At 56.0% G+C, this 25,091-nt stretch overlaps 2 protein-coding genes across 2 annotated transcripts in view; both read right to left on the reverse strand.

Annotated features, from left to right (window-relative positions):
- The window catches only part of Gnal (G protein subunit alpha L), a 95,554-nt gene that overhangs the window by 3,386 nt on the left and 67,077 nt on the right, over positions 1-25,091 (reverse strand). Inside the window, exons 6-9 of the mRNA XM_023707510.1 lie at positions 3,766-3,820; positions 2,706-2,779; positions 1,565-1,623; positions 1,286-1,406 (exon numbers count right to left, since the gene is read on the reverse strand). Coding sequence (XP_023563278.1) covers positions 1,286-1,406; positions 1,565-1,623; positions 2,706-2,779; positions 3,766-3,820 — 309 coding nt within the window. The remainder of the gene's footprint in view (positions 1-1,285; positions 1,407-1,564; positions 1,624-2,705; positions 2,780-3,765; positions 3,821-25,091) is intronic.
- Chmp1b (charged multivesicular body protein 1B) lies at positions 9,012-9,753 on the reverse strand. The gene has a single exon (XM_004647217.2). The coding sequence runs from the start codon at positions 9,739-9,741 to the stop codon at positions 9,028-9,030; it is 714 nt and encodes a 237-aa protein (XP_004647274.2). The 5' UTR covers positions 9,742-9,753; the 3' UTR covers positions 9,012-9,027.

Consider the following 25,091-nt stretch of genomic DNA (forward strand, 5'->3'; position numbering starts at 1 on the left):
GCCCTGGGTAGGTGAGCAGGGCCTGGGAGCCTTCACTTCCCAGGGCCCTGCGCAAGCCTCAGCCACAGTGCCAGCCACTGCCCTGAGCAGAAAGAGCAGCAGTTTGTTCTACTTATCGAATCTATAATCTTGGCAAAAGATCAGTTTCTATAACCTTTAAGATTGATTACTTCAGGGGGCCTGCCCCTTAGCTCAGTTCTTTAAGTGGCTGCTTCAACAAAGCAGTCAGGCTCAGGTTGCTGTGGTTCGATCCCCACAACACAAGATAGCCAGTCATGCCTTGAAGGCATTCGGCGCAAAAAAAAAAAAAAAAAAAAAAAGATTGATTACTTCAGTTACAGTGAGGTCATAATTTATAGCTGGGCACAGTGGTGCATGTAATGCCAACTACTTGGGAGACTGAGACAGGATGATCAGTATTTTTTAAAATGTATTTAGGACAGGGTCTACAGGGTCTCACTACATAGATTGGACTCGTAGTGATTCTCCCGTTTTCAGCCTCCCAAGCGCTGCGATTACATGCGTGTGCCACCATGCCCAGTCTCAGGTGCCATCTCTGTGCACCCTGGGGGCAGGGCCGGCACGGCAGGCCCAGGGATCAAACCCTGGCCGCTGCACTCTGCCTAAGCAGGCGATTTAGTCCGCTGATCTATCTGGCCGGCCCTATAATGATCAGAAGTTTCAGGCAGCCTGGGAAGGTCAATGAGACTCCATTTCAAAAGCAAATGTTAAAGAAAGCCTGGTGACGTAGCTCTGTGGTAGAGCGCCGCCCTGACACTCGAGGGGCTATGGGTTCAATTATAGTACCATCTTCCCAAAAGATTACAACCTTAAATCATACAAAAACATATAGAAAATAGCCAAGTGTAGTTATATCCAGAGATGACCAGGGACCACGACTCTCTGAGCTTTTAGGCTGGGGGGTCTTGTTCCTTGCATTGGGATGTGGGGGCCGAAGCCAGGTCCTCGCGGGTGCTAGGCCAGCAAGGCGAGTGGGTGTGCCACGTGGAGAAAAACACAGCAGTGAGCCCTGCTAGAAAAAGGTCTGGAACCTTTGAGTGTGTGTGTGACACTGGGGCTGGAATCCAGGGGTAGCCTAAGACTGAGCTACATCTCCAGTCTTTTTAAAAAAAATTCTGAGCCAGGATCTCGCCAGCTTGTTCACCCTGGGCTCACACTCGGAGTCTCCCTGCCTCAGCCTCCCAAGTAGCGGGGATTAGCCATGTGTCGCCGTGCCGGGCTTCGCCTTCTGTGACCCCGCAGCTGGCGAGCAGCCCTCCCTCACCTGTTGTTCCAGATGCTCTCGAAGAGGTCCAGCGACTCCCGCAGGCGGTTGGTGTTGTTGTCCTCCCGGATGACCATGTTGTAGCTACTGCAGGCCGCGACGTAGATGATGGCGGTGACGTCTTCAGGGAGAGAGGGGGGTGGTGAGCAGACGCACCCACCCGGGGCCAGGGGCTGTGAGCCGAAGGGGGCGTCCCAGACTCGCCGCAGTGGGGCTCGTCAGTTTTCCGCTCAGCGGTTCCCAGCAGGGCACCGGCGCACGCACCCTCCCGGGCCTCACCGTTGAAGCACTGGATCCACTTCCGCCGCTCGTCGCGCTGTCCACCCACGTCGAACATGCTGCGGAGGAGCGGGGCCTCGCTGGGGCTCAGGCCACGCCGCGCCACGCCGCGCCACGCCACGCCACGCCACGTGTGGCCCCAGCCTTGCCACCCCCCCCCCACTGCGGCTGTAGGGAGGGAAGGCTCGGCGTGGAAGCCGCACTGTGGGCCGGAGGGAGCCGGCCGTTTGCACGGAACGTGGTGTCCTGCTTGGCCGTGGGGGCGCACGGAGCCCCACTGTGAAGGTGCCTGGCTCTCTCGCCCTGGAGCAGGGAGGCACGGCCCCCTCGCCATCCCTGGTCCTCTGGGCCCCCTTCAGGGGTCTCTGCCCCCCACCCCAGCAGCTGCAGGCAGGCCCTGGGCTTGGAGCCTGTGCGGTCCCACAGCCAGGGCCTGTGTTCCTAGTCCACACAGGGCTGGGGTGTTGCCTTAGTCATGTTCCTGGGAAGCTCTGGGCCCCTGCTGCAGGGGGATCCCTCACCAGACAGAGAAGACAACCCAGTTCAGGGCTGCACATTCTGACGGCAGCGCTGTGCTGGGTTCTCAGGACACCTGGGAGTGGGTGCCACTGGGACGGCACTCAGAACACACATGGGTCTGCTCAGCCCCGGCAGAGGCCAGGGCTCGGGGGATGGTACATGCAAAGGCCCTGGGCAGAGGCACAGCAAACTTGGAGGACACGGCCTGGCCCTGGGGGGAGACAGGTGGAGTGCAGGGGTGCCTGGGTCACAGGGCTGAGGGCAGAGGGCAACAGGATGTGATGTGGGTGATGCCGGCTGACCCCTGCATGGCTGGGTAGGAGCCCTGGGGACCAGGGTGTGGCTGGGTGGCTGGGCAGGCAGGCCAGAGGCTCTTGCATTGAGAATAGTCCTCCTCCAAGGGGAGGAGGTGAGATGGGCAGCTCAGTGGGGCCTGGGGGCTTGCGGCCTCTGAGGGACACAGGGCCAGGGCCTCTGCCCAGCACTCCCAACACACCCAGGACCTCTGGCTGACAGCAGAGCAAGGTTCCCTTCAGGTGCTGGCTCATCTGCACCTAGAGGAAGTGACCCATGGCAACCCCAAGCCACAGGGGACCTGTCACCCCCTCCTGGCCACACTCACTGGAAGTTCACTTTGTCCACCTGGAATCGCGTCTCGAAGATCCCCGAGGTCAGCACCCTGCATCTCAGCAGGTCCTGGGGAGGAGGAGCCAGGTAGGGACCATGAAGCATAGGAAGAGCTGAGAACTGGGGATCTGTGAGGCCTCGACCCCACAGGAACCCCACTATTCATGTCTTGGGCTGTCCTTAAAGTGCCAGCCTCTGGGGCTTCTATTTTCTCAAGGCATTTTAATTTAAAAAATTAGGGGCTTATCCTGCTACCTACAGGCCTCAGTGAGGGGTGCAGAGGCCCAGCTTGCACTGACCCAGAGCCCTGGGTCCCATCCACCTGCTGTTTACTTACCGGCTCCTCCCCTATGCCCCCAAAGGGACAAGGAAGTCTCTCATGTCACAGAGCTGGTACTCAGCCCTCTGGTCAGGTTTTTTCTTAGCCAGATCTCCTTGGAATCTATATCCTGACCTTGAGGGTGTGAGGTGGCCCTGTTCTCCACAGATGGAGGGCAGTTTTGGCCCCAGTCCCAGAAATGAGCAAGATTAGGACCCCAGGAGCCGAGGAGATGGCTCAGTAGAATAAGCTCTTGCCTGGCAAGTGCAAGGACCTGAGTTCAATCCCCCGTTCCACCAAAAAAAAAAAAAAAAAAAAAAAAATTAGGACTCTAGATTGTTCTCTAGCCATTTGGGGAGGGACCAGAGGGTGGGGGGTGGGGGGGGCTGTTTGAGGGGAGACACGGGGCCTCCCATGCCGCTTGGGTTTCACCTGGTTCTCTGACCCCAATACCCAAGAGTCCCTTTGTTCCTGCTCAGCCCAGGGAGCTACTCCTGGCCCCCTGGATTGTCCCAGGCCCGGCAGGAGGGGTGGCCTGCAGGTCAGAGGCTCAGGGACATTGAAGCCACATGGTACTGGCTGTGTGCAGAATTCTCCCCTCCCTAGCGGGTCTGCAGGGCTGGGCCTGGTGGCACATGCAGGTCAGTGCCACGAGGGCAAGAATGTGGCTGCTTGGGGAGCTTCCCCCTAACTTAAAGGCAGCCCGAGTGGTCCAGAGGGCTGGGGGTGCTCCTACCTGGTCTGTGGGCGTGTAGTCCACCAGGCTCACGCTGTCAATTCTCTCTAGGAAGCTGGAAGAGAGTGAGGTCAGGGGTCACAGTGCACAGGTGCTGGGGCCCGTGACCAGCTTTGCTTGCCCCACCCACTGTGCTTGGGTAGGGGACCCTGGCCTGCCCTTCTCCACCTCCTCCCAGACCTGCAGGGTCTGTGACTTCAGGGTTGGGCGGACTCTGGGCCTCCCCTCCTCAGCTGGCACAGGAGGGCACACTGACTTTATAAAGAGATGGAGGAAGAAAGGCGAGGACGGGAAAGGGGTGCAAAGGGAATTCAGATGCAGTCACACAGTGGCACCCCAGCAGGAGCGCTGCAAACGTGGACTCAAGGCTTGGAAGAAAGATAAGAAACAAGAATGGCAGGTGTTGCTTTGGGCCTCCGAGGCCCGGCAGGAGATGAGGCCACGTGTGCAGCCATGTGTGCGGCTGAGGTGAGAACCGAGTGTGGGTGAGGTACGTGTGCAGCAGTAGCCCAGCTCCCTGCAGACACAGGAGGAGCTGGTGGAGGCAGCGCGGCAGGGCCCTCAGTGGCAGGTGACTGGTGAGGCGTGGACATCTCCACGTGTGTCCTGTGTCCACGGCCTGGTCCACCCTACCCTAGAATGTGAGACCCAGTGACAGCCTTTGCCCTGTGGCTCCCTCAGGTCACACGGATGCCCTAGGGGTCCCCAGACTGAAGAGGCCAGCACTGGTGACTGCGGGCCACGGATGTTCTGTGCAAAAGGGGTGCTGGACCTCTGAGGGTACCTGTGACCCTCGCACTCTGGCCTGGGCGATGGGCTGGGTAGATGCCTGCCCTGGAGAGCAAGGTCAGCACTCAGGGCCCAGCCCGCCTGGGGCTCGCCATCATGTGGTCCTGGCCCTGGACAGGTGTGTGCTTGAGCACCTGTGCCCTCCAAGCCGGAGCCGCCACAGGGCCACTGGATGACCCACAGCATTCCATTTGTCACCCTCAGAGATGCTTATGAGGTCCCGTGGCCCAGGGCAACGGTTTGGCAGCCTGAGACCTTGCACACTGGCACGAGGCCAGCACAGAGGGCTATGAGGTGGCACATCCTTACCCTGGTGGCTCGTGTGTCCTCATGTCCCTGGCATTTGTGAAAAGGGGCGCACAGGCCGTGTGAGGGCCAGGGCCCAGAGACGGGCTTCAAAGGGTCTTAGGTGTCACACATGGAACTTCCACGTGACTGCAGTTGAAAGGGCTACCACAGAGCAGGCCACAGAGCGCTGAGCAGCGCGGTGAGGGGGCCTCAGAGACCACCGTGAGCGCTCCCCCCCGCGAAGGGCCCTCACATGATGAGAACAGCAGCCGGTGCCGGGGACAGCCGCTGGTCGCACACGCTAGAGGAAGCGGGGCAGCTTGTTTTGCTCTGTTTGTTACTGTTTCTGGCTTTATGCTTGCAGAAGTGCTTCTATCCGCATCAGCGAGAGCCCTGTGTCTGGTGCTGGCAAATGCGAACCACTACAACACCACCCCAAACATCCCTCAAGCCCCCAAATAAAATACCAGCAGAGCGTCACTGTTTATATCCCATCTGTGGTCGGCTTTCCCACTGCAACAACCCAAAGTCACAGAATCCTCATGGCTGCAGAAATGAATCAGGGACAGGGACACCAGGAGAAGGCGAGTACGGCTCCGCCAAACGCTTTTATCATTAGACTGCGGGGTCTGAGAAGAAGCACCTACTAAATGGAATTAATTTTTTTTTTTTCTTTGAGACACAGTCTATGTAGCCCAGGCTGGCTTTGAACTCACAGCAATCCTCTGCATTTTAAATTGTCTTGTGAAAAAATATCTAAGTTGAAACTGTCAAGGCAAGTAAAATGTTGCTCTGTGCTCCCACTATCTACCTCAGGATTCTTCCCTTCAGGACGGTACAGCATCTGCACCCCATGGTAGGGAGGTGCGGGCAGCCCCATGCCCTGGCCAGCCCTGCCCAGCAGCACAGAGCCTCAGCTGGGCCTACAGCAGCCCTCTCCAGGGCCTGGGGACCTGGGAACGGCGACTGGAGCTGTGCCCCCTCCACAGAACAACCATTCTCAGCAACCATGCCCTTCGCCTTGCGTGCCCCCCGCCACTCCTTCCCGTCACCTATCCCAAGGTCTTGCTCAGGCCCACACTGGCATTAAACTTGGGATCCTCGTGCCTCAGCCTCTTGGGAAGCCGGGTCTCCAGGTTGTTGCCACCGTGTCCATCCCAGCTTACACTGATCTTCAGTATTCATCTTGATGTTTTTATACCATGTCCTTTTTTCCATGTGCATGCCCTTGCTACTTCACTATACTGAATGGCACTTAAGAAGAGCAGCATGTTTATTTTTAAGCCTCTAGAGAGAAGCCCCAAAGCTGGTGTGTGGTCTGTTTTGGTTTCCATCCTTCAGTGTATCCTCCAGGGCTTGCTCACCCTGATACCTTTTAGGGAAGAGACTGCACAAACCCCAGGGGCAGGGGCCTGGACAAAAACGGAGGAGGGTGAGCATGGTGCGCAGGGACGGCTGTGCTCAGCACTCTTCTTACAAGAAAACCAGTGAAGCTTGTGTCCCTGTGCCAGCTGCCAGCCCGGGCTCAGGACACAGACGGTAAAGGTCCTGCCTGGCTTCTGGTGGACCTGCTGTCTGTTGGTACAAAATGAAACTGTGAAAAGCAGGCAGGCCTTTTACTAATTCTGGGTACTTAATTAAAAACCACAACTACGGAGGTCTCTTAAGTGGTTTAAGGCCCCTGGCGCATACCTTTGTGCTCCTGGGCCCAGGCCTCAAGCTCGGGACTGTGGCCTTGGGAGACACTGGGAGCACAGTGACAGGGGCTACTCCCTGCTGGGGTCCTGGTCTGCTGACCCGGCCTCTACCTGGTTGCTAAGGTGGTCAGGCAGTGCTGGGTGGAACCAGGGCCTGGAGCAAGCCGGGTGGGCTCTACACCAAGCCAGGCCCCACCCACAGTGCTGGTCTGGTCTTTTTAGTGGGCAGCAGCAGGGGCAGCCGGCCCTTCCAGCCCCGTGTCTCAGGCCCTCACACACCAGGCTCGCGCCTCTTCAGGGCAACAGATTTAGCTAAAGTTTTCCGGCTGTGACATCTGGGTTTGCCCTGGACTATAAGTACAGGACAGGAAAATATGTGTGTTAGTTCATAATAGTCTTTTCCTATTAACTCTCAACCCAGGTTAGAAACAGCATCTGAAGGCAGAAAACTAAAAAAGGACTCAAAGCCGGGCCAGTAGCTGAGGAAGACTGCACACTGCCTGCCCCGGCACCTTTGGGCGGCTCCCTTCCTAGCTCACTTCTGTCTGTGGTCGGGGTCGGCTCAGGCAGAAGAGGAGTCTGGTTGCTGAGAAGAAATGACTGCAGCAGCAGCAGCAGCAGCAAGGACAGGCAGGGCTCCTGCCAATGGGCGAGAAACCTTCACTCGCTGCTGCGTGGGCACTCTGGTGCTAGACTGAGAACACGTGCAAAAACAGACGTTTCCAGCCAAATCTATGGGTGACATCTTTCTTACGGGGTTTTTAATCTTTTGGGGGGGGCATGGGGTGCTAGGATCAAGTCCAGGGCCTTTCAAACGCTAGGCATGTCTTCTCCCCCTAAACTATATCGCCTGCCTCTAAGTAGCTTAAGGGGGATCCATGCTCAGATGCAATAACATGCAGCTTAAAGTGATTTATTTAACAAATTTCTGTAATTTTCATTTCAACACTGCATCAACTTCGAAAAGGAAGAAATAACCCACGGGCCTACAGTGCTTTTGAAAATATTTCATAAAAATGTACATTCATTTAGTATGAAATGAACATTTTAAGAAAGTTCAACCATATACAAGCATTTTTGCATCTCACAAAATAGACTTTTATGGGAATATATGCATTATACAATTATCAGGAGCCAACACTCCGCTATTCTGTTGGCTGTAATGAAGCTGTCCTGTCCCAAAGGCCTACAACACAGGCTGTACCCACACAGCTAGCTGCCTCTGTGTCTGCAGGCCACACGGCTGCAGCAGCCGGCTCCCTGACCACGTCAGTTAAGTGCGTGCTCACGCACGGAGCAGTCCTCAGCGGCACATACCTGCTGTTTCGCCTGTCCCTCATTCGCACTGGAAAACAACTTACAATGATGAACATGTGGCTGTGAAACTTTCAAAGAACTTGGAAGGGACCTGAGTACTTTCTCAAACATTGGAATTCTCTTATAGAGAAAGCTTCCAGCCAAAGGAGAGTTTAAGAAAACCTGTAAGTACTTAACTTAGATGAACAAACTTCCAAAAAAAGCGAGCTGCTGTTCTCCACGGGAAAGTGGTCAGTGACTTGCCTTCAGCATGCACAGCATGGGGGCGTGACCCTGGGCTGTCTCTTCTTCCAATCCCAGCTCTTCCTCCCAGCTTCAAGCTGTCTGGATGCAGACTCAAGCTACAGTATTTGCGTGGCTAAATAAACATTCCAACTTACATTTGTGAAATTTCTAAAGTGTTGCTTCAAGACAAAACAATAAACACAAATAATTAGAACTTCAAATGCAGTTCTAATTTATTTCTATTTTTGGTTGGTAAAATCAAAACAAAACCTATGAACAGTCGCAGGGATTCCCCAAAGCAATCAACAAGTCTTTGGCAACGTTAGGTATGTGAGTAAGAGCGCCACACTAGTTAACACACTTCATCAAGAGCTTAAGAGTGTTGACATAGGAAAATAGCTAGAAATCACCCAATATTAAACCTTCTAAGTCTTTTAAAAATTCTACTTAGTAAGTAGAAAATATAAACGAACATTTAATTTTTTCTGGTAAGTGAAGTTATGCGGCATTTTTTTCAATCACGAACTCTATCATCACATGAAAACTTTACAGAATGTAAACAGTATTCTGAAAAATTTCCTACGACAATTACAGTAAAAGTTATGAGAATGAATCAGTAGTTAACTGCAGTGTTGCTTTGATGACAAAAAAAAGTAAAGCAAGCGAAGGAGCACCAAGGTTACACGGAAACAGCACTGTGCAAGGGTTAGAGGAAGGAAGCGTTCACGGCACGGAACCAAACCGAACGACCCCCCGCTTCTTTTTTACCCGCCCCGTCACCCCCTGCACGGCCAATCACCCTGAAGTCACGAAGCCACTCCACTCTGATCACGTTCAACGGGAAATCTCGTGGGGTCTACGCCTGCGGCCGCGCGTCCACGGTCGCTCCAGCCAGCGCGAGCGGCCCTGCTGCTGGGCCGACAACCGCGCCGGCGCAGGCGGCGCCTCACACCTGGTCCCGCAGGCGCGCCAGCCGCTGCGACAGCTCGTCCTGCTCGGCCGCCGCCACGCTGGCGCCCACCGAGCCGCTCTGGCCCTGCGGCAGCTCCAGCGTGAGGTCCAGGCCCGCCTCGTCGGCCATCTCCTGCAGCAGCAGGTCCACCTGGCCCTGGGGCGTGGTCAGCGTCGTGGTGCTGCTCATCGTGTCCTCCATCTGCTGCGTCTGGACGTCGAGCGTCTCGAACTGGTGCTCGAACTTGTCCATCAGGGCGGAGATCTTCTCCAGGTTCATGGTCTTCAGCGTCGCGTCCATCGACTTGACCACGCCGGCCATGGACTTGGTCACCTTGCCCATGGTCACCGCCGTCTGCACGCGGGCGGCCACCGCGTCCACGCGCGCGCTCATCCGCAGGAAGTTCACGCCCTGGTTCTTCTGGCGGATGGCGTTCTCGGCGTGTATCCTCGCCACTTCCATGTTTCCCTTCTGAATGGCCTTTTTAATTTTGGCCTTTTCGGCCTTTTCTTCCTTGTCGCATTTCTTGGCACTCCTGCTCAGCTCTTTGGCAGCGAACTTCAGGTTGAACAGGTGTTTCTCCATGGTGGACATGGTCGGACGGCTGCGGAGGTCGGCGGCCGGGCCGCGGGCGCTCGCGGCGGAGACACGAAGCCGGGCTGTGCTGAGCCCGGCGCCGCGCCTTTGTTTTGGTCCCACTTCCGGCATCCAAGGAGAGCGGCGCAGACGGTGACGTCAGCACCCGGCGCCTGGGCGGGGCCTGCGTGACGGAGGCGCCGGCCACGCCCCCGGGCCGGCGCCTGCGCAGACGCTGCCTCTCGGGTCTCGGGCGCTGTGCCGTTTTAAAGGAGTAAAACCCGGAGTGCTCGGGTGCTTTCTTTGGGATACGTCTGTGATGCAGGCGGGACGTGCACAGACCTACACGTAAAATATCCACGGCTCAAACTCTACGGGCATATTTTTGGGGGGACTCGGGATTGATCCTAGAGCCTTTGCACTGCCTACACATTTAGTTTTTATTTCGAAGATTTTGCTTGTCAAACTGGACTGTGAAGTTCCTTGCATAGTTGTAAACCGTCAAATAGATGTCTCTCTGGTGCTGAGGTGCCAGGCTGGGCTGGAACGAAGCGATCCCCTGCGGCAGCCTCAGCCTCCCAGAGCCGCCTGGCGGGCTTCTGAGGGATCCCCACCCGCGCCAGGGGTTGAACTCCGGCCCTGCGCTTCCAGGCAGGCACGCATTCCACCGAGCCGCCTCCCCGGCTGTGGGGGCCAGACGCCAGCGCTGCACGGCAGGCTCCTCTGTGGCCCCTCCGCGGTCGAAAGCCTTTCTCGGCGATGGGCGATTTCCACCTTCTCAGGCCAGTTTGTTTCTTTCTCTCTTTTGTATTTTTTAAGACAAGGCCTACAGGGTGTTCAGGGGCTCACTGCTAATGGACTCCTGGTGATCCGCCTGCTTGCAGCCTCCCAAGGGCTGGGACCGCAGGTGGGCGCCAGCACGCCCGGTCCCGATTGCGCCCCGGCGCCCGGGGCGGCGGCTCTGCAGGCCCGGGGATCAGACCTCCAGCGCCCCCGCCTGTCTGCGGGTGCTTTAATCCGCTGAGCTCTTGGCCGGTCTCGAGCCAGTGTAAAAGCATGCATTAAACAAAACAAAATCGGAAAGCAGTCGCTGACCAGGGCCTCAGTGTTCGCCTGACCCCGCTGAGCTCTTAAGCGATGCCTGTTCCTGAGTGGACAAAGACGCCCTCGAAGCCCGGCTCCCGGCTGCACCCAGGCCTCGGACTGGGCTTTTAACAAAAGGCTGTCTGCTCCTGGCACGATTCTCTTTTTGATGTTTTATAAATATCCAGGGAACTTCACTCACAGTCAGACTTGACGCCTAAGCTGTCATTTCCAACTATGCAGGCAGAGAATGGCGCTGCGGGGACCCACACACCGCCAGGGAGAGCGAAAGCCTTGAAAGGTTCCCGCTGGCAGTACCAAGGCAGGAGGGGGCCGGCCACGTGGGTGAGCGGCCCTGAGGGACCTCGGGGTTGCTGGCCACATCTGGCTCTAGGGGCTAGTGCCAGCCTCCGATGGGCGCCTGGTGGCTGCGCCGCACCAGCATCTCCTGGGCACAGCCCCGAGGATGGCGCTCCCAGCTCTGCAGCCAGGCGGAGCCCCTGCTGTGCCGCTCTGCTGCCCTGCTCTGTTGGACCACACTGAGGCCCGGATATTGTCTTTCATTTGTGTCTCTTTCATTTGTGGCTGCGCACGTGTCCCTGTCCCGGCTCTGCCGCGAGGGTCCTGCCTCCAGCTCCAAGAAGCTTCCCAGGGCCCCCGGCTGCTGTGGTGTTCCGCATCCCTGCACAGCACAGGACCCCGAGCCTCCTGGACGTCTTGTCCCCTCCCAGACCGAGTAGTGAGCTCCTGCACCTCAGGCTTCTGTGTAGGCGCGGCGGAGGGGCAGCCTTCCAAACAGCACAGCTGAGTCCCCAAAACGAGGCTCATTTTCCAAATAAAACTTTCCCGAGAACATGATAGAGTGTGGGGAACCACTGGAAGGCAGGGGACTAGTGCTTCTCTGCTCTCCCCGCCCGCTGCTCGGGGGCCCTGGCTTTTCTTGCAGTTGGCCATCGGGTCCACTGAAGCCAGGAGAGCAGACCAGCGCTCCTAGCACTCCAGCCCGCAGCCAGCTCCTCCCTCGCTTCATTCTTAGCACTGGCGAGCCAACCGGTGAGCACTGAGCTACGCCCTCAGCCCTTTTTAACTTTTAAATTCTGGGACACCACTTCACTAAATTGTCCAGGCTGGCTTCAAACTTGTGATCCTCCTGCCTCAGCTGCCCGAGTAGCTGGGATTATAGGTGTGCACTGCCATACCCAGCCCAAAGCTTTTATTAACAAATTTTAATTCGGTGAGCTAGTGTGGTCCATAATCTCGAGCCCCTCCTTCCAGGGATGGTGTTGATGGCACCTGTTTGCCCACACCGTGCTGGGTACTCTCCACGTATTAGCTCCCCTGGTGCTTGCCAGCCCCCGGGTCCAGGCCTCCATCTGGTCTGACAGACCTTAGAAGGGCTGGACGTCGGATTCCACGGGTGTGGTGAGGACCCCAGTACAATGACCGTGTGAGAGCAGCGGAGGTCGTGCACCCTAAGGGACCTTAGCGTGGCAGGCATCCGTGGGAACTGTCAGAGGACTGTGCATGCCAGCTGCCAGGGAAGGGCAGCTACCTTGTCATGTGACAAAGGCCCCATGGCCTGCAGCTGCCCTTCCCAAGGGAGGGACACCAGGGCTGGGCAGGGTGCCGAGCGGGGGAGCCCTGTTTTCTGGCAGGGCAGGTGGGTCACGTGGGCAGACACTCTCAGCAGAGCAGGTAGTGCCCAGGCTCCTGGCTCCGCCTTGTGCGGTGGCAGCCCGCCTTCCTCACAATGTGTGTCAGTCTGCAGGGAGTTACCCTCACATTCATTCCTAAAGCAAGCGTTTGACTAGAGTGCCACACTCACAGACCCAGCTGTCCCCTGGGCCCTGGAGAACTTGTGCCACGCCATGTGGCAGCTCCCCAGTGGGACCCCAGATCTGCTCCTCTTTGCTGACCAAGGGCAGTGCCACCATCTGCCCCCCTTAACGTCCTTGGAGGCCACAGCCCCAGGCCCTGTCAGACCAGTCAGGTTCTTTTGGGTGTGTCTAGCAAAGGGAGGCTATATGGGCATTGTTATCAAAGGAGACTTTGGCCCCCCAATTCTGATGATGCCTGAGGACCTTCTGGACAGGATGCGGGCATAAACAGGGAATATCGTTCATGATTCCCAATCACAGCACTGTGAAGGACCAGTTGGAAAACTCTCCTTGAACGAAGAGCAACTGGCGGGGAAGATGGGTCAGTGGCACAAGTACCTACCTAGCAAGCACAAGGTCCCAAGTTTGATCCCCAGTATAAAACCCCTCAGCTGCCTTTACACAGTGCAAGTGGGCCTGGTGAGGTGTGGTTAGGAAAGCAGCACCCAGGGAGGTGAAGCCCTGAGGCCACAGCCCACAGCCCCAGGCCCTGTCAGACCAGTCAGGTTCTTTTGGGTGTATGTGTGAGCCACGCTGAGGGTCTCATGCTGTCGGCTGGGAATGAGTCTCCAAGTCAGAACTGAAGGCGCTGCCCCAGTCGTGGCTCCCCACAACTAGTGCCTTCCATGCGTTGCACTGGAAGTGGTACACTGGAATTAACATATTGAATTCCAATAAATTTTCCATGGGATTGCAAGTATAAACTCTGCTGGGCTTTAGTAGGTACCTGAGGGACTCCCATACATGGCCGCCTTAGGGTGCTAGAGCAGGTGGAGAAGTCTCTCTTAGTGAGCAGAAAGAACACCTTACTACTCTGAAAACATTTCCAGGAAGCTGTGAGTCTAAGCAGTTAATTACTTTAGTCATAAAGTGGAAAAGAAAAGCACACTACACTTCGGCTTCTCAGCCTATTTCTTTTTCTTTCTTTTTCAGCCAATTTAAGGTGAACTCGAGATGCCTGAAGAAGCGGCTAACCCTAAAGACAGAAAAAGAGGAAAGAAAAAGGACACACAGTGTACGTGTCACAGGCTGGGGGCAGCCGTGGTGCAGAGCAAGGCCCTGGCATGGTGGAGGGCCCTCCTCCCCTGGCTGCTCCCTGCTGGGCAAGTGCTCACCCCAGAGCCAAATGCCAGCCCCAGATCCACCCCCTTCACGTGGACACAGCTATAATTGAGAGCTGTGGGCTCCCCCAAGGCTGCTATCCCTCCCAGGCAGCAGCCGAGAGGGCCAGGGGTCACCACAGCTGGGCCCACAGACCCCATGTGGCCTGGCAGCGCCACACGTGGCCCAACACGGCCTCCTCTGCACCAACGACCTTTCATGCAGGGACACTGAGGACAGGCTCCATCCCCATCCCCTACATGGAGATCCCCCAAAAGGGTACCAGTGCAGCAGGGAGCTGTAGATGCCTTCGCAGGCTGTGGGCAAGGAGCAATGCCAGTGGTGCCAGCTTTTCCTAAAAAAGCAGCCTCTGAACGTCGCTGATTTGGCTTGGGCCCGACCCGCGTCCACCCCGGAGTGCAGAGGCTCAGCCTAACTGCGCATCAATCTGGGTAGGCCGGCTCTGCCCCGGGCCTCAGTCTCCTCACTCGCGCAGTCAGAAATGCAAGCTGCGTCTCTCAGAGTTGGCAGCGATGTGGACCCTGGGTCCTCTGCAGGGAAGCTCCCCTCGAAGCCTAGCAAGCTGTGCAGACCACTGCGAGTTTATATAGAAAAACTGGTTGAAAAGGCCCCTGGGTGGTCTGTGCTAAGTGTGTGTGGATCTCGCAGGGAGGTGTAGGCAGGCCCAGCAGAACAGAGGCGGCTGCCTCTGTTAGGAAAGAAGGCTCTGTAGAAGGCAGCTCACGCTCTGTGGGTGTCTGAGGACTTCCTCGAGGAGGTGGTGAGAGGCGCAGGCCCAGGTCACAATGTGGCCACTGAATTGTGCCTTGGAGTCCTCTCCTTGTTTTTTGCTGCCAATGCATTACATTATCTTTCCAAGACAAATTCCCTCCCTGCACAGAGACCTATTGCACCATCTGACTGCTGCCATGTGTGGCTTGAGGACCATGCATCTGAGGGCCAGGCTCCAGGCCAGGGCTGCTGACCATTCCCATGTAACTGGTTAGAACTGGAATATGAAGCAGATAGCCCCTCAATCAAACAGTATAGAAAGTCACCAGGCTATTCTGCTGTGTACTAAACCTCCTTCCTGGGGCCCCATCTCTTCCTGATGGACAGAGGCCCCCAGAAGTGGAGATAGGACCTTTCTCAGAAAGCTGGTGTGGGCTGCATATTGATTGTGTGTGTGTGTGTGTGTGTGTGTGTGTGTGTGTGTGTGTGTGGTTAGCACACGTACTCATCCACGCGGTGCCAGGGTAAATGTGTGCACGGGGCTGCCTGCACACTGGCCTTGGGCCCAGCCTTTACTGAGTGTGTTGTCTCCGTGACATGTGGCTTAGGAGGGAAGTGGTTTGGGACTGCCTGTGTGCAGGCTGACCGTGAGCGTCCCCACTGTCAGGGGTCTCTGGGACGCTGCGAATCCTACGAATCCAGCCCACGCCCACTGCCTGTGCCATGCCGTCCCAAGAAAGAGCATCAGCCATTAGTTCAAAATGAACTACAGTACACGTGGGACCTCTGAACGAAAAGAAGCTGCTGAGAATTTCTTTTGCCACTTGACAGAGCGGGTCCAGGCTAGGACAGCACAGGGGCAGGGAAGGGGTGGGCAAGCCGGTGGGCTTGCGCTGCCTCGTCAGGCACAGGCATTTCTGCAGCGTGGTCAGAATATATGGTGAATGTTTAACTGAAAAGTGTATTACTGGGGCCGGGGAGACGGCTCAGTAGAATAAGCACTTCCCTGGCAAGCGCAAGGGCCTGAGTTCAATCCCCGGTTCCACAAAAAAAAAAAAAAAGGTATTACAGGAGAAGACACATTGCTGCGGAAGCCGCTGGAAGCCTTCCTCTTGCTATGAGTACAGTTTTTTCTGTATTTTAGGGAAGAGTCCACAGGGTGTTCAGGGTCTCACTACTAGATTGGACTGGTAGTGATTCTCCTGTCTACAGCCTCCCAAGAGCTGGGATTACAGGAGTGCACCACCAAGCCCAGTCTCAATTGCCGGCTCATGGCACCCTGGGGGCAGGGCTGGCACAGCAGGTCCAGGGATCAAACCCCCGGCCCCTGAGCCCATTTGCAGGCGCTTTAATCTGCTGAGCTATTTGGTCAGCCCAAAGGTTAAGAAGGATTTTTTTTTTTGGGGGGGGGGCTTGGTTTAGGCTGCCTTAGTGGCAGGTGTGGTGTGGCATGTGGAGCTGGGGATCAAACTGTGGGCAAGGCGCTTCAACAACTGAGCTAAGTGGCAAGCCGCCCACATGGAGTGTCGTGATGAGGTCTAATCAATAGTTTGCTGAGTGCTGCTGCTGAGCACCATCCAGCAGAAGGGCAGGCCTAGAGAAACATGCTGTCACATTCACATCCACCTTAGAGCACGCACCAGGGCTGGCCCCATGTGCCTTCTGACTTCCCCGGAACCAAAATGACCATGAAAAATACTGTTGCTGAATCCATTTGGGATAGGGAGGCAGCCAGGACAGTGCAGCTAAAGACGCACAGGAAAGAGGACCCCAGCGCTGCTCAGAAAGTGGCAGGGATGCTGGGATGAGCATTTTAGAAGCAAGAGCGAGAACTGATGGCTATGTGTCTTTTTCTATAATACATTTAATACAGTTCTCGTCCTGCCTCATACACTAACATGAAATCTTGCACACTCCTCATGGGATATAGAGGAGGTACAGTAGGGAGAAAGGAGGCAAGAGCCCACAGGCTCCCACTCACTGGGAGGCAGGCAGTGTTTCTCTCCCCCATGGCTGCCCCCCACCCTGTAATGGCCACAGCTTCCTTCCTGAAGCCCTGCGCGCCCCGGACCCCACAGGGGAGGAGTCCACATGACTGTAAGAGGCATGTGGTCAGCTGGGAGGAGGTGAGCTGCAGCGCTGAGAAAAGCCTCCTCCCCTCCTTTCTGCGGACGGGATTGATCCCAGGGCTTTTTCATTAATCTACATCCTTGCCCCCCTTTTTATTTTGAGACAGGATCTTGCGAAGTCCCTAGTTGTGCAGACTAGGTCTGTACCTGCCGTCCTCCCGCCTCAGCCTCCCGGAGTACCAGGCACCCTCATGCCTGGCAGAGGAGTCTGCTGAGAGGGGACAACTACTCTTTGACGCTGAACCCCATATCCTCAGGTTCACCCAACTGCAGACGGAGGCTGTCTGAGCTAAAGGAGGAATGGCCTCGGTGCCAAGGTTGCCTGCTTGCCCTCCCCGCCAGTCCTCATTCCCGGAGCAGCACAGGTACAGAGTGCGGCCTTGCTTCGACCTCTCACTCCAGGAGGGAGGACACCATGCCCTGCTATGGATGCTGAAGCTGTCAGTGTCACGGTGAACTGGACCCTGCTGTGGGGACACAGAGTGGTTCTCTCCGATCTCAGTAGGGATGGAAGGAGAAAGGGGCCTCTCAGGCTGGTGCATGACATGCAGCGCTTCTCAGTGAAGAGATCCGAGGTGTCATCAAACTATTCAGCTGAGTGTCAGTCAGAGTTTCCTTTTTTGGGCAAAGTCTTGTCTGTCTGAAGGATAAATTTAGTCCCCGCCTGTACCTTGGCAGAGTCCCAGTACAGCAGCTTCTGCCTTAGCCTCTGTGGACACATGAGGGCCCTTCATTCCTCTGTGGAACCCATGCCGGACACTGGCGTTACCCGCATGTAACCGCCACTGTGGTGGGGCCGTGCAGGAGGCTGCATTTGGTTGAGATTTCCTTAAGTTAACAGAGGAATGAGGCTTCTGTCTCGTATGTGACCTCGTGTTGGTGTTGAGGTCCTGGTTACAAGGAGGGCGGTGTGCTACGGCCGATGGAGACTTAGTTCTACGGCTGGCCCAGAGCTGGCCCGGGCAGCTTCTCCTTTCTTCCCTTCTGATTGCTTTCTTTGATACGAAACGGTCGGAGAGCAGCCTCCTGACCCCTCAGCCCCAGTTCACCTTTGCACAGCACATCCTTGAGACCCTGGGAGAGGGGGGCCCTTGGGTCCTGTGTCCCTGTGTGGCCTGGCCCTCAGCCTGCAGCCACTTCTGAGTTGCCCAAAGCCACACAGCAGCAGGGTCCAGATGCTGCTCCTCTGTCTTAGTTTAGTTTTTGTGCTGGGGAGCAGTCGGGGCTGAGCCTGAGCTGTGCCCTCGCCCTTTTGTTTATGTCCACATCCTGTCCACTGCCTGGTTACAGCCCTGTGCTCATCCACTCACCAGCTGGTCCACACTGGGGTTGTTCCACATCCCCTGCAGTGTGTGGATCTATTATCATTATTGCTATTATTATTATTATTTGGAGACAGGGTCTCACTATGTTCAGTTCAGGCTGGCCTTGAACTCACGGTAACCCTCCTCCCTCAGTCTCCTGAGTGCCAGGATTACAGGTAGTCACCATTGTTACGGTTTGTCTCTAGGTGTCCCCCAAAAGCTTCATGCAGTTGTGGGGCAGACTTCTAGAGTTTGTGATTAACTCATGATCCAATGGGATTATGGGTGATCAAGGCAGGGATTATGGGTCTGAGTACTGCTGGGATTGTGTGAGTGCTACACCCAGCCTGAGGCGGGTAGCGTGAATGTGACAGAAGAGAGACAGAGAGACAGACTTGCTCTCTGTTGCCATTGTTGTTGCCGCTGCTCCTGCTCTTTTGCTCCCTTCTCTTTGCTGCCACTGCCATGAAAGGTTGCTGCCTGCCATGTGCCGCTCTGCCTTGGAGCCCGCCAGGTATGGACTGAGCCTCCAGGAACTGTGAGCTAGATAAACCTTTCCTTCCTTCACTTTGAGGACAGGTATTTGTCCCCCCAACGAGAGACGGGTAACTAAGACACCCATCGTGCCTGGCTGTTATTACCACTACTGATTATCATCACACAGCAAGTGTACACGCTGGCCTGCTCGCTGTGCGTCCCACGCATGCTCGTGCCCCGTGTGGGTCCCAGCCTCTGCTGCGCTGGGGCTACTCTTTGGCTACTCTGGATGTGCTGTGAAGCACAGACACTGACCTTTCACAAGCTGAGCCTTGGAGAAGCATTAGTTTTGTGCACCTGCAGACAGTGGAGGTGCAGGCTGAGGAAGCCCAGGTGTAGGCCCTGATCCCTCAGGACCGCGAGACCTCCCGCCTTGCGCCAGGTGCCGCAGCAGCTCTGAGCCCAGGGAGCTGCAGGGCCTGGCACACAGCTCTTCGGAAGGACGTTCCCAGAACCCAGCTTGATGCATCCGTTAATGGCACTCAGATCTAGAGTGGCACAAGGCACTAATCGATGCTACAGAATCCCAAAAAGGGGTGGGACGGTGTTGGGCTGTGTGGGAGGGAAAACCGCACATCCTAACTTTTGTAGGAAATAACTTCAGGCCAGGGAGATAGCTCAGTAGAATAAGCGCCTGCCTATAGGATATAACTTCTTACACATTCCCCCAAATAGGACAGCAAGATAGCTTAGTGGACTAAGCACCTGCTGAGGCAAATGCAGGGACTGGAGCTCGACCCCTGGTGCTGCATGCCACGCCAGACCTGCACACTGAGCCAGCCACTGAGTCTGGATGTGGAGGCACACACCTGTAATCCCAGGGCTGGGGAGGCTGAGACAGGAGGATCACTAGGAGTCCAAGCTGCATAGTGAGACCCTGTGCCAGATGCATAAGTTAAAAAAAATTCTTCCAACTTCCTCAAAGATGACTGTCTTTTAGAGAGTTTGTTTGTTTGTTTCTGTATTTTAGGGAAGGATCTATAGGGTGTTGAGGGTCTCACTACTAGACTGGATTTGTAATGATCCACTTGTTTACAGCCTCCCAGGAGCTGGGATTACAGGCGCGTGCCACCAAGCCCAGTCTCAATCACTGTCTCAGCATGCCCCGGGGGCAGGGCCAGCACAGCAGGCCAGGGTATTGAACCCCTGGCCCCTGTGCCTGCTTGCAGGCACTTTAATCTGCTGAGCTATTTGGCTGGCCCTCTTTTAGAGATCTTAAGATGTAATTTTTTATTTACTTATTTTTTGGCAGAACTGGGGATTGAACTCAGGCCTTTGCACTTGCAAGGGAAGTGCTTATTCCACTGAGCCATCTCCCTGGTCCCCTAAGATGTAATTTTGGCATGGGAATTGCATTTTGAATTTGTTTGTTTGTTTTGAGATGAGGGTCTCGGTAAGTTGCTACATCAGCCTGGCCTAGAATTTGAGATTCTTCTGCTTCAGCCTCCTGAAAACTGCAGATTACCAGCAAGCACCAGTACGCCCAGCTTTGAATCTGCCTGCCTGCCTGCCTGTCTGTCTGTCTTTCTTTCTTTTCTGTATTTTAATACAGGGTTTCATTACACAGATCAGACTTACAGTGATCCTTCCTGTTTCCAGCCTCCCAAGTGCTGGGATTATAGGCGTGTGCCACCATACCCAGTCTCAATCGCTATTTCAGCATGTCCCCAGAGCGGGCCGGCACGGCAGCATGGGGATCGAACCCCTGGCCCCTGAGTCTGCCCAAGCAGGCAGTTTAATCTGCTGAGCCATCTGGCTGGCCCTTGAATCTGCATTTCTACTTTTCTATTTCTCCTTTCCTTTTAAAAATTGTACATACAAATGCAAAACCTGGAGTCCCACGACGTGAGTACTGAACGTGCTCGGCTGCTGTCTCTGCTGCTGCTGCGCTGGCTCAGCGCGTTGGTGAGGCAGCTCGGCCGCGGGGTGAGGAGCGTCCAGATGCTACCCAGCACCTGCTCTCCACTAGGCCGGGGCCCCTCTCGCCTCCCTTGGTACTATGAGAAAGGCCCCAACCTAGGCAGAGGTGGATGGTCACAAGTCTCTACATTTGCTGATGTCTAAGTTAAAATACAGCAGAGAGCCTCGCCATTTCTTATTTTGAGATGGGCCTCATGGCATTTCCCAGGCTGACCTCAAACTCCTCCTGCCTCAGCCTCCCAGGCAGGCGTAGCTACAGGGCCAACCCACTGCGGTCAGCTGAGAGTCTTAGTCTATAGTGCTGATCACGTGCACAGTTCAGTGGCTTTTTGTATGTCCAGAGACCTACAGCCATCTGTACAATTGCTTTTAGGGCCTTTGCACCCTTCAGAAGGACCCCCGCGGCCGGCTGCCCCCCCGGCCCCGCCCCCAGCCAGCGCTCTGAGCTCCGGGGTCCACGCCTGCTCCTGACCTCAGCTGGGGCACCACGCAGTTTCTGGTTGGCTCCCGTGAACCACACGGCTGCGAAGAAAGTGAGGACAGCAGTATTTTCTTATAAATACTTCGGTGCAAAGGCCATTATCTAGATAGCAGTTTGCTCACAGCTTTTTTCTTCTAATGCAAACTTTATGTCCAGTGAAATTTTTTTTTTTTTTTACGGAACCGGGGATTGAATTCAGACCCTTGCGCTTGCCAGGGAAGCACTTATTCTACTGAGCCATCTCCCCAGCCCCCTGAAATGGGTTTTTAATTGTACCTCTGCTGAGTTTGGACCCAGGTACCCAGCAATACATTATGCATAGTATTCTTTCTTTCTTTCCTTCTTTTTGTATTTTAAGGAAGGGTCTACAGGATGTTCAGGGTCTTACTACTAGATCAGACTCGTAGTGATTCTCGTTTACAGCCTCCCAGGTGCTGGGATTACAGGCACACACCACCATGCCCAGTCTCAATCGCCGTCTCAGCGCGCACAGCAGGCCCAGGGATTATGCATAGTTTTCAACTTCCACCAAATATACTGCTGTCTGGAAGGAAGGTACCCCCCACCTCCATGCTGCACACACCAGGGAGTCACATGCAAGCAGGCCCCTGCACTGCCCAGAGCCTCTCAGCGGCCCAGCCCTCCCCCCCCAGCACGCTGTCCTCATGGGAACACGGCGGCACCAGGGCTGCGGAGCCAGCATTGATCTGCCTCTCACTGAGACCCAGGATGCTAGGGATGGGGAGACCTCGGAATTCAGCATGGGACGACATTTCTGGTAAGTTCCTCTTCACATTTCTGCATAATTTAATGTAACATGTTTCATGTGATCACAAGGAAAACTTTTAAAATAAATATCATTTTTGCCTCTGCTGCAGCCTCCTGCACACATGCCAGGCTGTCGGAACAGCCCTGGGGCCAGCAGGCATGAATGGTCACGTGACCTACGCAGAGCTCCTGTCTTCTCTGGCCGCTGAATTTCAACTCTGTTTCTATGGAAGTGGCTGCAGAGATCCCCTGGTTTACTTATAAATAAGAAAGGTCTGTAGCAAGAGCCCCTAACGTCATTTTCCTCTGACAAGACATCGTCTTGGTTGGATGCATTGCTCTATGCAGATGCCACTGGGCCTTGTCATTTGCTGTTGACTGTGGGAAGGTCTCTGGGGACGCAGTTTAGACTGGTGCTGGGCTTGGACCCCACCTTGGGGACCCTGGGCCCTGGAGCTGTTGAGCCTGTGACGCATCTGTAAGTGGTGGAGGTGGCACCTGGGTCCCCACTGCCAGCCTGGCTCAGCAGCCTCGGGCGCCTCTACAGTGCTGGTACGGCGCCAGGCCGAGGGCTACGAGAAAGGGCTCTGGCAGTGTGGCTTCTTTGCTTTTGTTTTATTCAACATTGTAGTTAAGAGGTCCTAAGGTTTTCAGCCTGCAGTGGACCTAGCAAGAGACGGTGTAGGACAGTGAGGACCAGACCCACCCAGGCTGAGGATTAAATCTGGACCCGTGGGCCACTGAGCGCTCTACCCCAGGAAGCCACAGTCAGAGAAACCAAAAGCACTGTTTCCAGAAGCGTGTCCGAGGGAAGCCTCCTCAGGCTGAGGCTCCCAGATGTGTGCAGAAGCCAGAGCCAGGGCAAGCGGCTTCCGCTGGGATGATGGCTGGCCCGAAGCACCCTACCCTCTGTTATTGCTGAGTCATCGCTTCTCGGCCTTTTGGCTAAGATCAAGTGTTATTGCTGAGTCATTACGCTGCCTGGTGGGTGGTTCCCAGTGTTTAGATCTAGAAATCAAACCTGAAAATCAACTTAGGTAGAAATAAAATGAACATGAGAGTTAAGAAGAGCCTGCCCATGCTCACTGGTGCTTGTTTCATAATGGAAAAAGCCCAGTGGTATACAGTAATGCACATATTTAAAATAGTAGTTTCTGTTCACTAAACATGTACAAGACCAACTCTGCAGTCGGTTCATTGGTGCTGACAATTTCTGGGTTGACCTGAACGCCCAGCTCCCCAGGACCTGCCAGCCACATGGGGCCTTGGCGCCAAGGTCGTGGTTATGAAGACAGGACAGCTGGGTCGAGATTGCCACCGAGGCAAAGACTCCCTGACCCTGGCCCAGCTTGGGCCACTCTGGTGGCCACTCCCTCTCTGGGAGTGTGAAGCCTCCCAGGGCCGCACCCTAAGGAGCCGCCTCCTGGGGCGCAGAGCCTGGACCCCACTCCTGGAGCTGCGGTGTTTAGGGTTACATTAAGCCCCGTCTGATTTTACAGGGCTGCTCTAAAGATCCAATTCTCTCTGATTTTCTTTCTCCTAAAATAGCTATTTCCATGGTGACACGCTCACTTATCAGGAGGCCTCAGAGGAAATGCATTTTGGGTAACAGTAGAGACAGTGCTTTATTTTCACAGTATGAACTGAGCAACTCGGGCCCTGCCTATCGCGCGAGGCCTCTGGATGCTCATGCTGGCCCCAGAGCTCGGCACTCCAGGCTTGGTGCTGAGGACTGTGCTGCACTGCGGGGCCCTCAGGTCTGGCTGGGGTGTCCTGCTCAGCCACACAGGAGCTCAGGAGGGGGTCACAGGCAGGCCAGGCGCCTGGAGGACTCCTGCCCAACCAGAGCTAGGATGGACGACATGGCGCCAGGAGAAAGCGCCACATGAAGAAGCACAATGGGAAGAAGCCTCACGCACTGCGACCCGCCTGCCCTGCGGAGAGGCCCAGGCCCCGCAAGGAGGGGCAGGGCCAGCCCAAGCTGCAGGACCCAGACCAGGCCAGCGCTGACCACAGGTCCTCACTCTCTCTGCCTCCAGCCACCTTGCTTCTCAAAGCTGGGGCGCAGTTCACAGCACACAGCTCCACAAGATGCAAACCATTCTGAGGCGTGTGGTCAGAGCCTTACATGGCTGCTAGGCTCCGCGGCTGTCACCCAGACACCTCTGCCTCAGATCCTCACTCCCAAGCCACATGCACACCTCTGCCTCTGTGGCCACCTTCCCCAGATAGCCCTATGACCCCACCTCAGAGGAAGTGACCTGAACAGCCCGGCACTGTCCCTTCCTGGCAGGCCTCCAGGTCCAAGACGCATGCTGCTGAGTGAGGTGGCGGTGCCCTGGAATGACTTCTCTGGAGCAACTCAGAGGAAAGGAAGCGGGAAGGACACGAGGAGCCCCAGAAATCTGAGGGGAGGGGGCAGACCACAGAAATCTGAGTCTGAGGCTCATGGTCCAGGTGCAGCCAGGAGGCCAGGTAGCCAAGCCTGAGGGTGGCTGCACAGACGACAGTGAGCTAAAAACCCCATCTCCTGTGGCACTGTGGCTGGTCGCCCTGTGGTCCCAGCACGGTGCCCTCCTGCAGTTACAGTTGTGTAGCCAGGATGACCAAGGCACAGTACCCAGGACTGTGCACAACACCCAGTGCTTTGTACCAGTAACGGCCCACCATGATGCCGGCACGTTTGCTGTGGCAGACTTCTTACGTCACCTCAACATGCAGCTTCTACGGGGCGTGTGGACGGCGGTGCCTTACCAGCCCACTGTGCCGCACCCTTCCCTCCTGGGGCCCTGCTGGCCCTCAGCTATTCCCTGTGAGAGGCAGCATAGGTCTCTGCCTGTGCCCCCAGGAGCTTAGGAGGCTGCATTTGCCTTGCTCCCCAGTGAGTGAGGACACTGGAGAGGGTCCTGGAAGGCCCTAGGGGATGCTCAGGACAGCGGTCCCAGCACTCACCCGTCCCTGCTGCTGGCGTGTCAGGCCACCTTCTGTGCCAAGAGGCAGTGGCTTTTCAAGGCCCTGAAGCTTAGGACAAATTTCACCAAAGCTGCTTGTCCAGTCCTTACTCCCTCAACTCCAGCCAAGCACAGGACAGAGCCGTGGTGCGTGTCTTGGAAGGGACACGAGTCAGGTCATGCCCTCCCACCCCAGGGCTGTGTGTGGCTGTCTCTCGTGCCCTCTGTGCCCTGCTGGCCCCATCCCAGAGCAGTGGTGCTGGGAGGGTTTAGGGGGAGGTCTGGGGGTGCATCCCCCTCTTCTTCCTTCTGGGGACCCTGGAGACCCACAGGTGCCACCTCCTGGCCCAGGCTTCCAGGCCCCAGAGTGCCCTCCTCTCCAGGTGCCACCTAGGGTGGCAGTGTGGACCCCTCACAGAGGCAAGGCCTGTGCCATGCGGCCACCGTCCCTCAACATGCAGGCACATCTTTGGCCGCCTCCAGGAGCACACACTTCCCAGCTGCCCAGGCTCTGTGAGTGGCAACTGCTGCAGCCCTCCTGCTCAGGTCACCAGCGGGGGCCACTGCCTGTCCCTGTCCTCTGTCTGGTTCTCCCCACA

Source organism: Octodon degus, unplaced genomic scaffold, assembly GCF_000260255.1.
Source record: "Octodon degus isolate 3935 unplaced genomic scaffold, OctDeg1.0 scaffold00295, whole genome shotgun sequence".
Taxonomy (NCBI): Eukaryota; Metazoa; Chordata; class Mammalia; order Rodentia; family Octodontidae; genus Octodon; species Octodon degus.

Bases quoted from the DNA above. Each gene is read 5' to 3' on its own strand.
- Chmp1b (XM_004647217.2), bottom strand. From the start codon at position 9,741: ATGCCGGAAGTGGGACCAAAACAAAGGCGCGGCGCCGGGCTCAGCACA.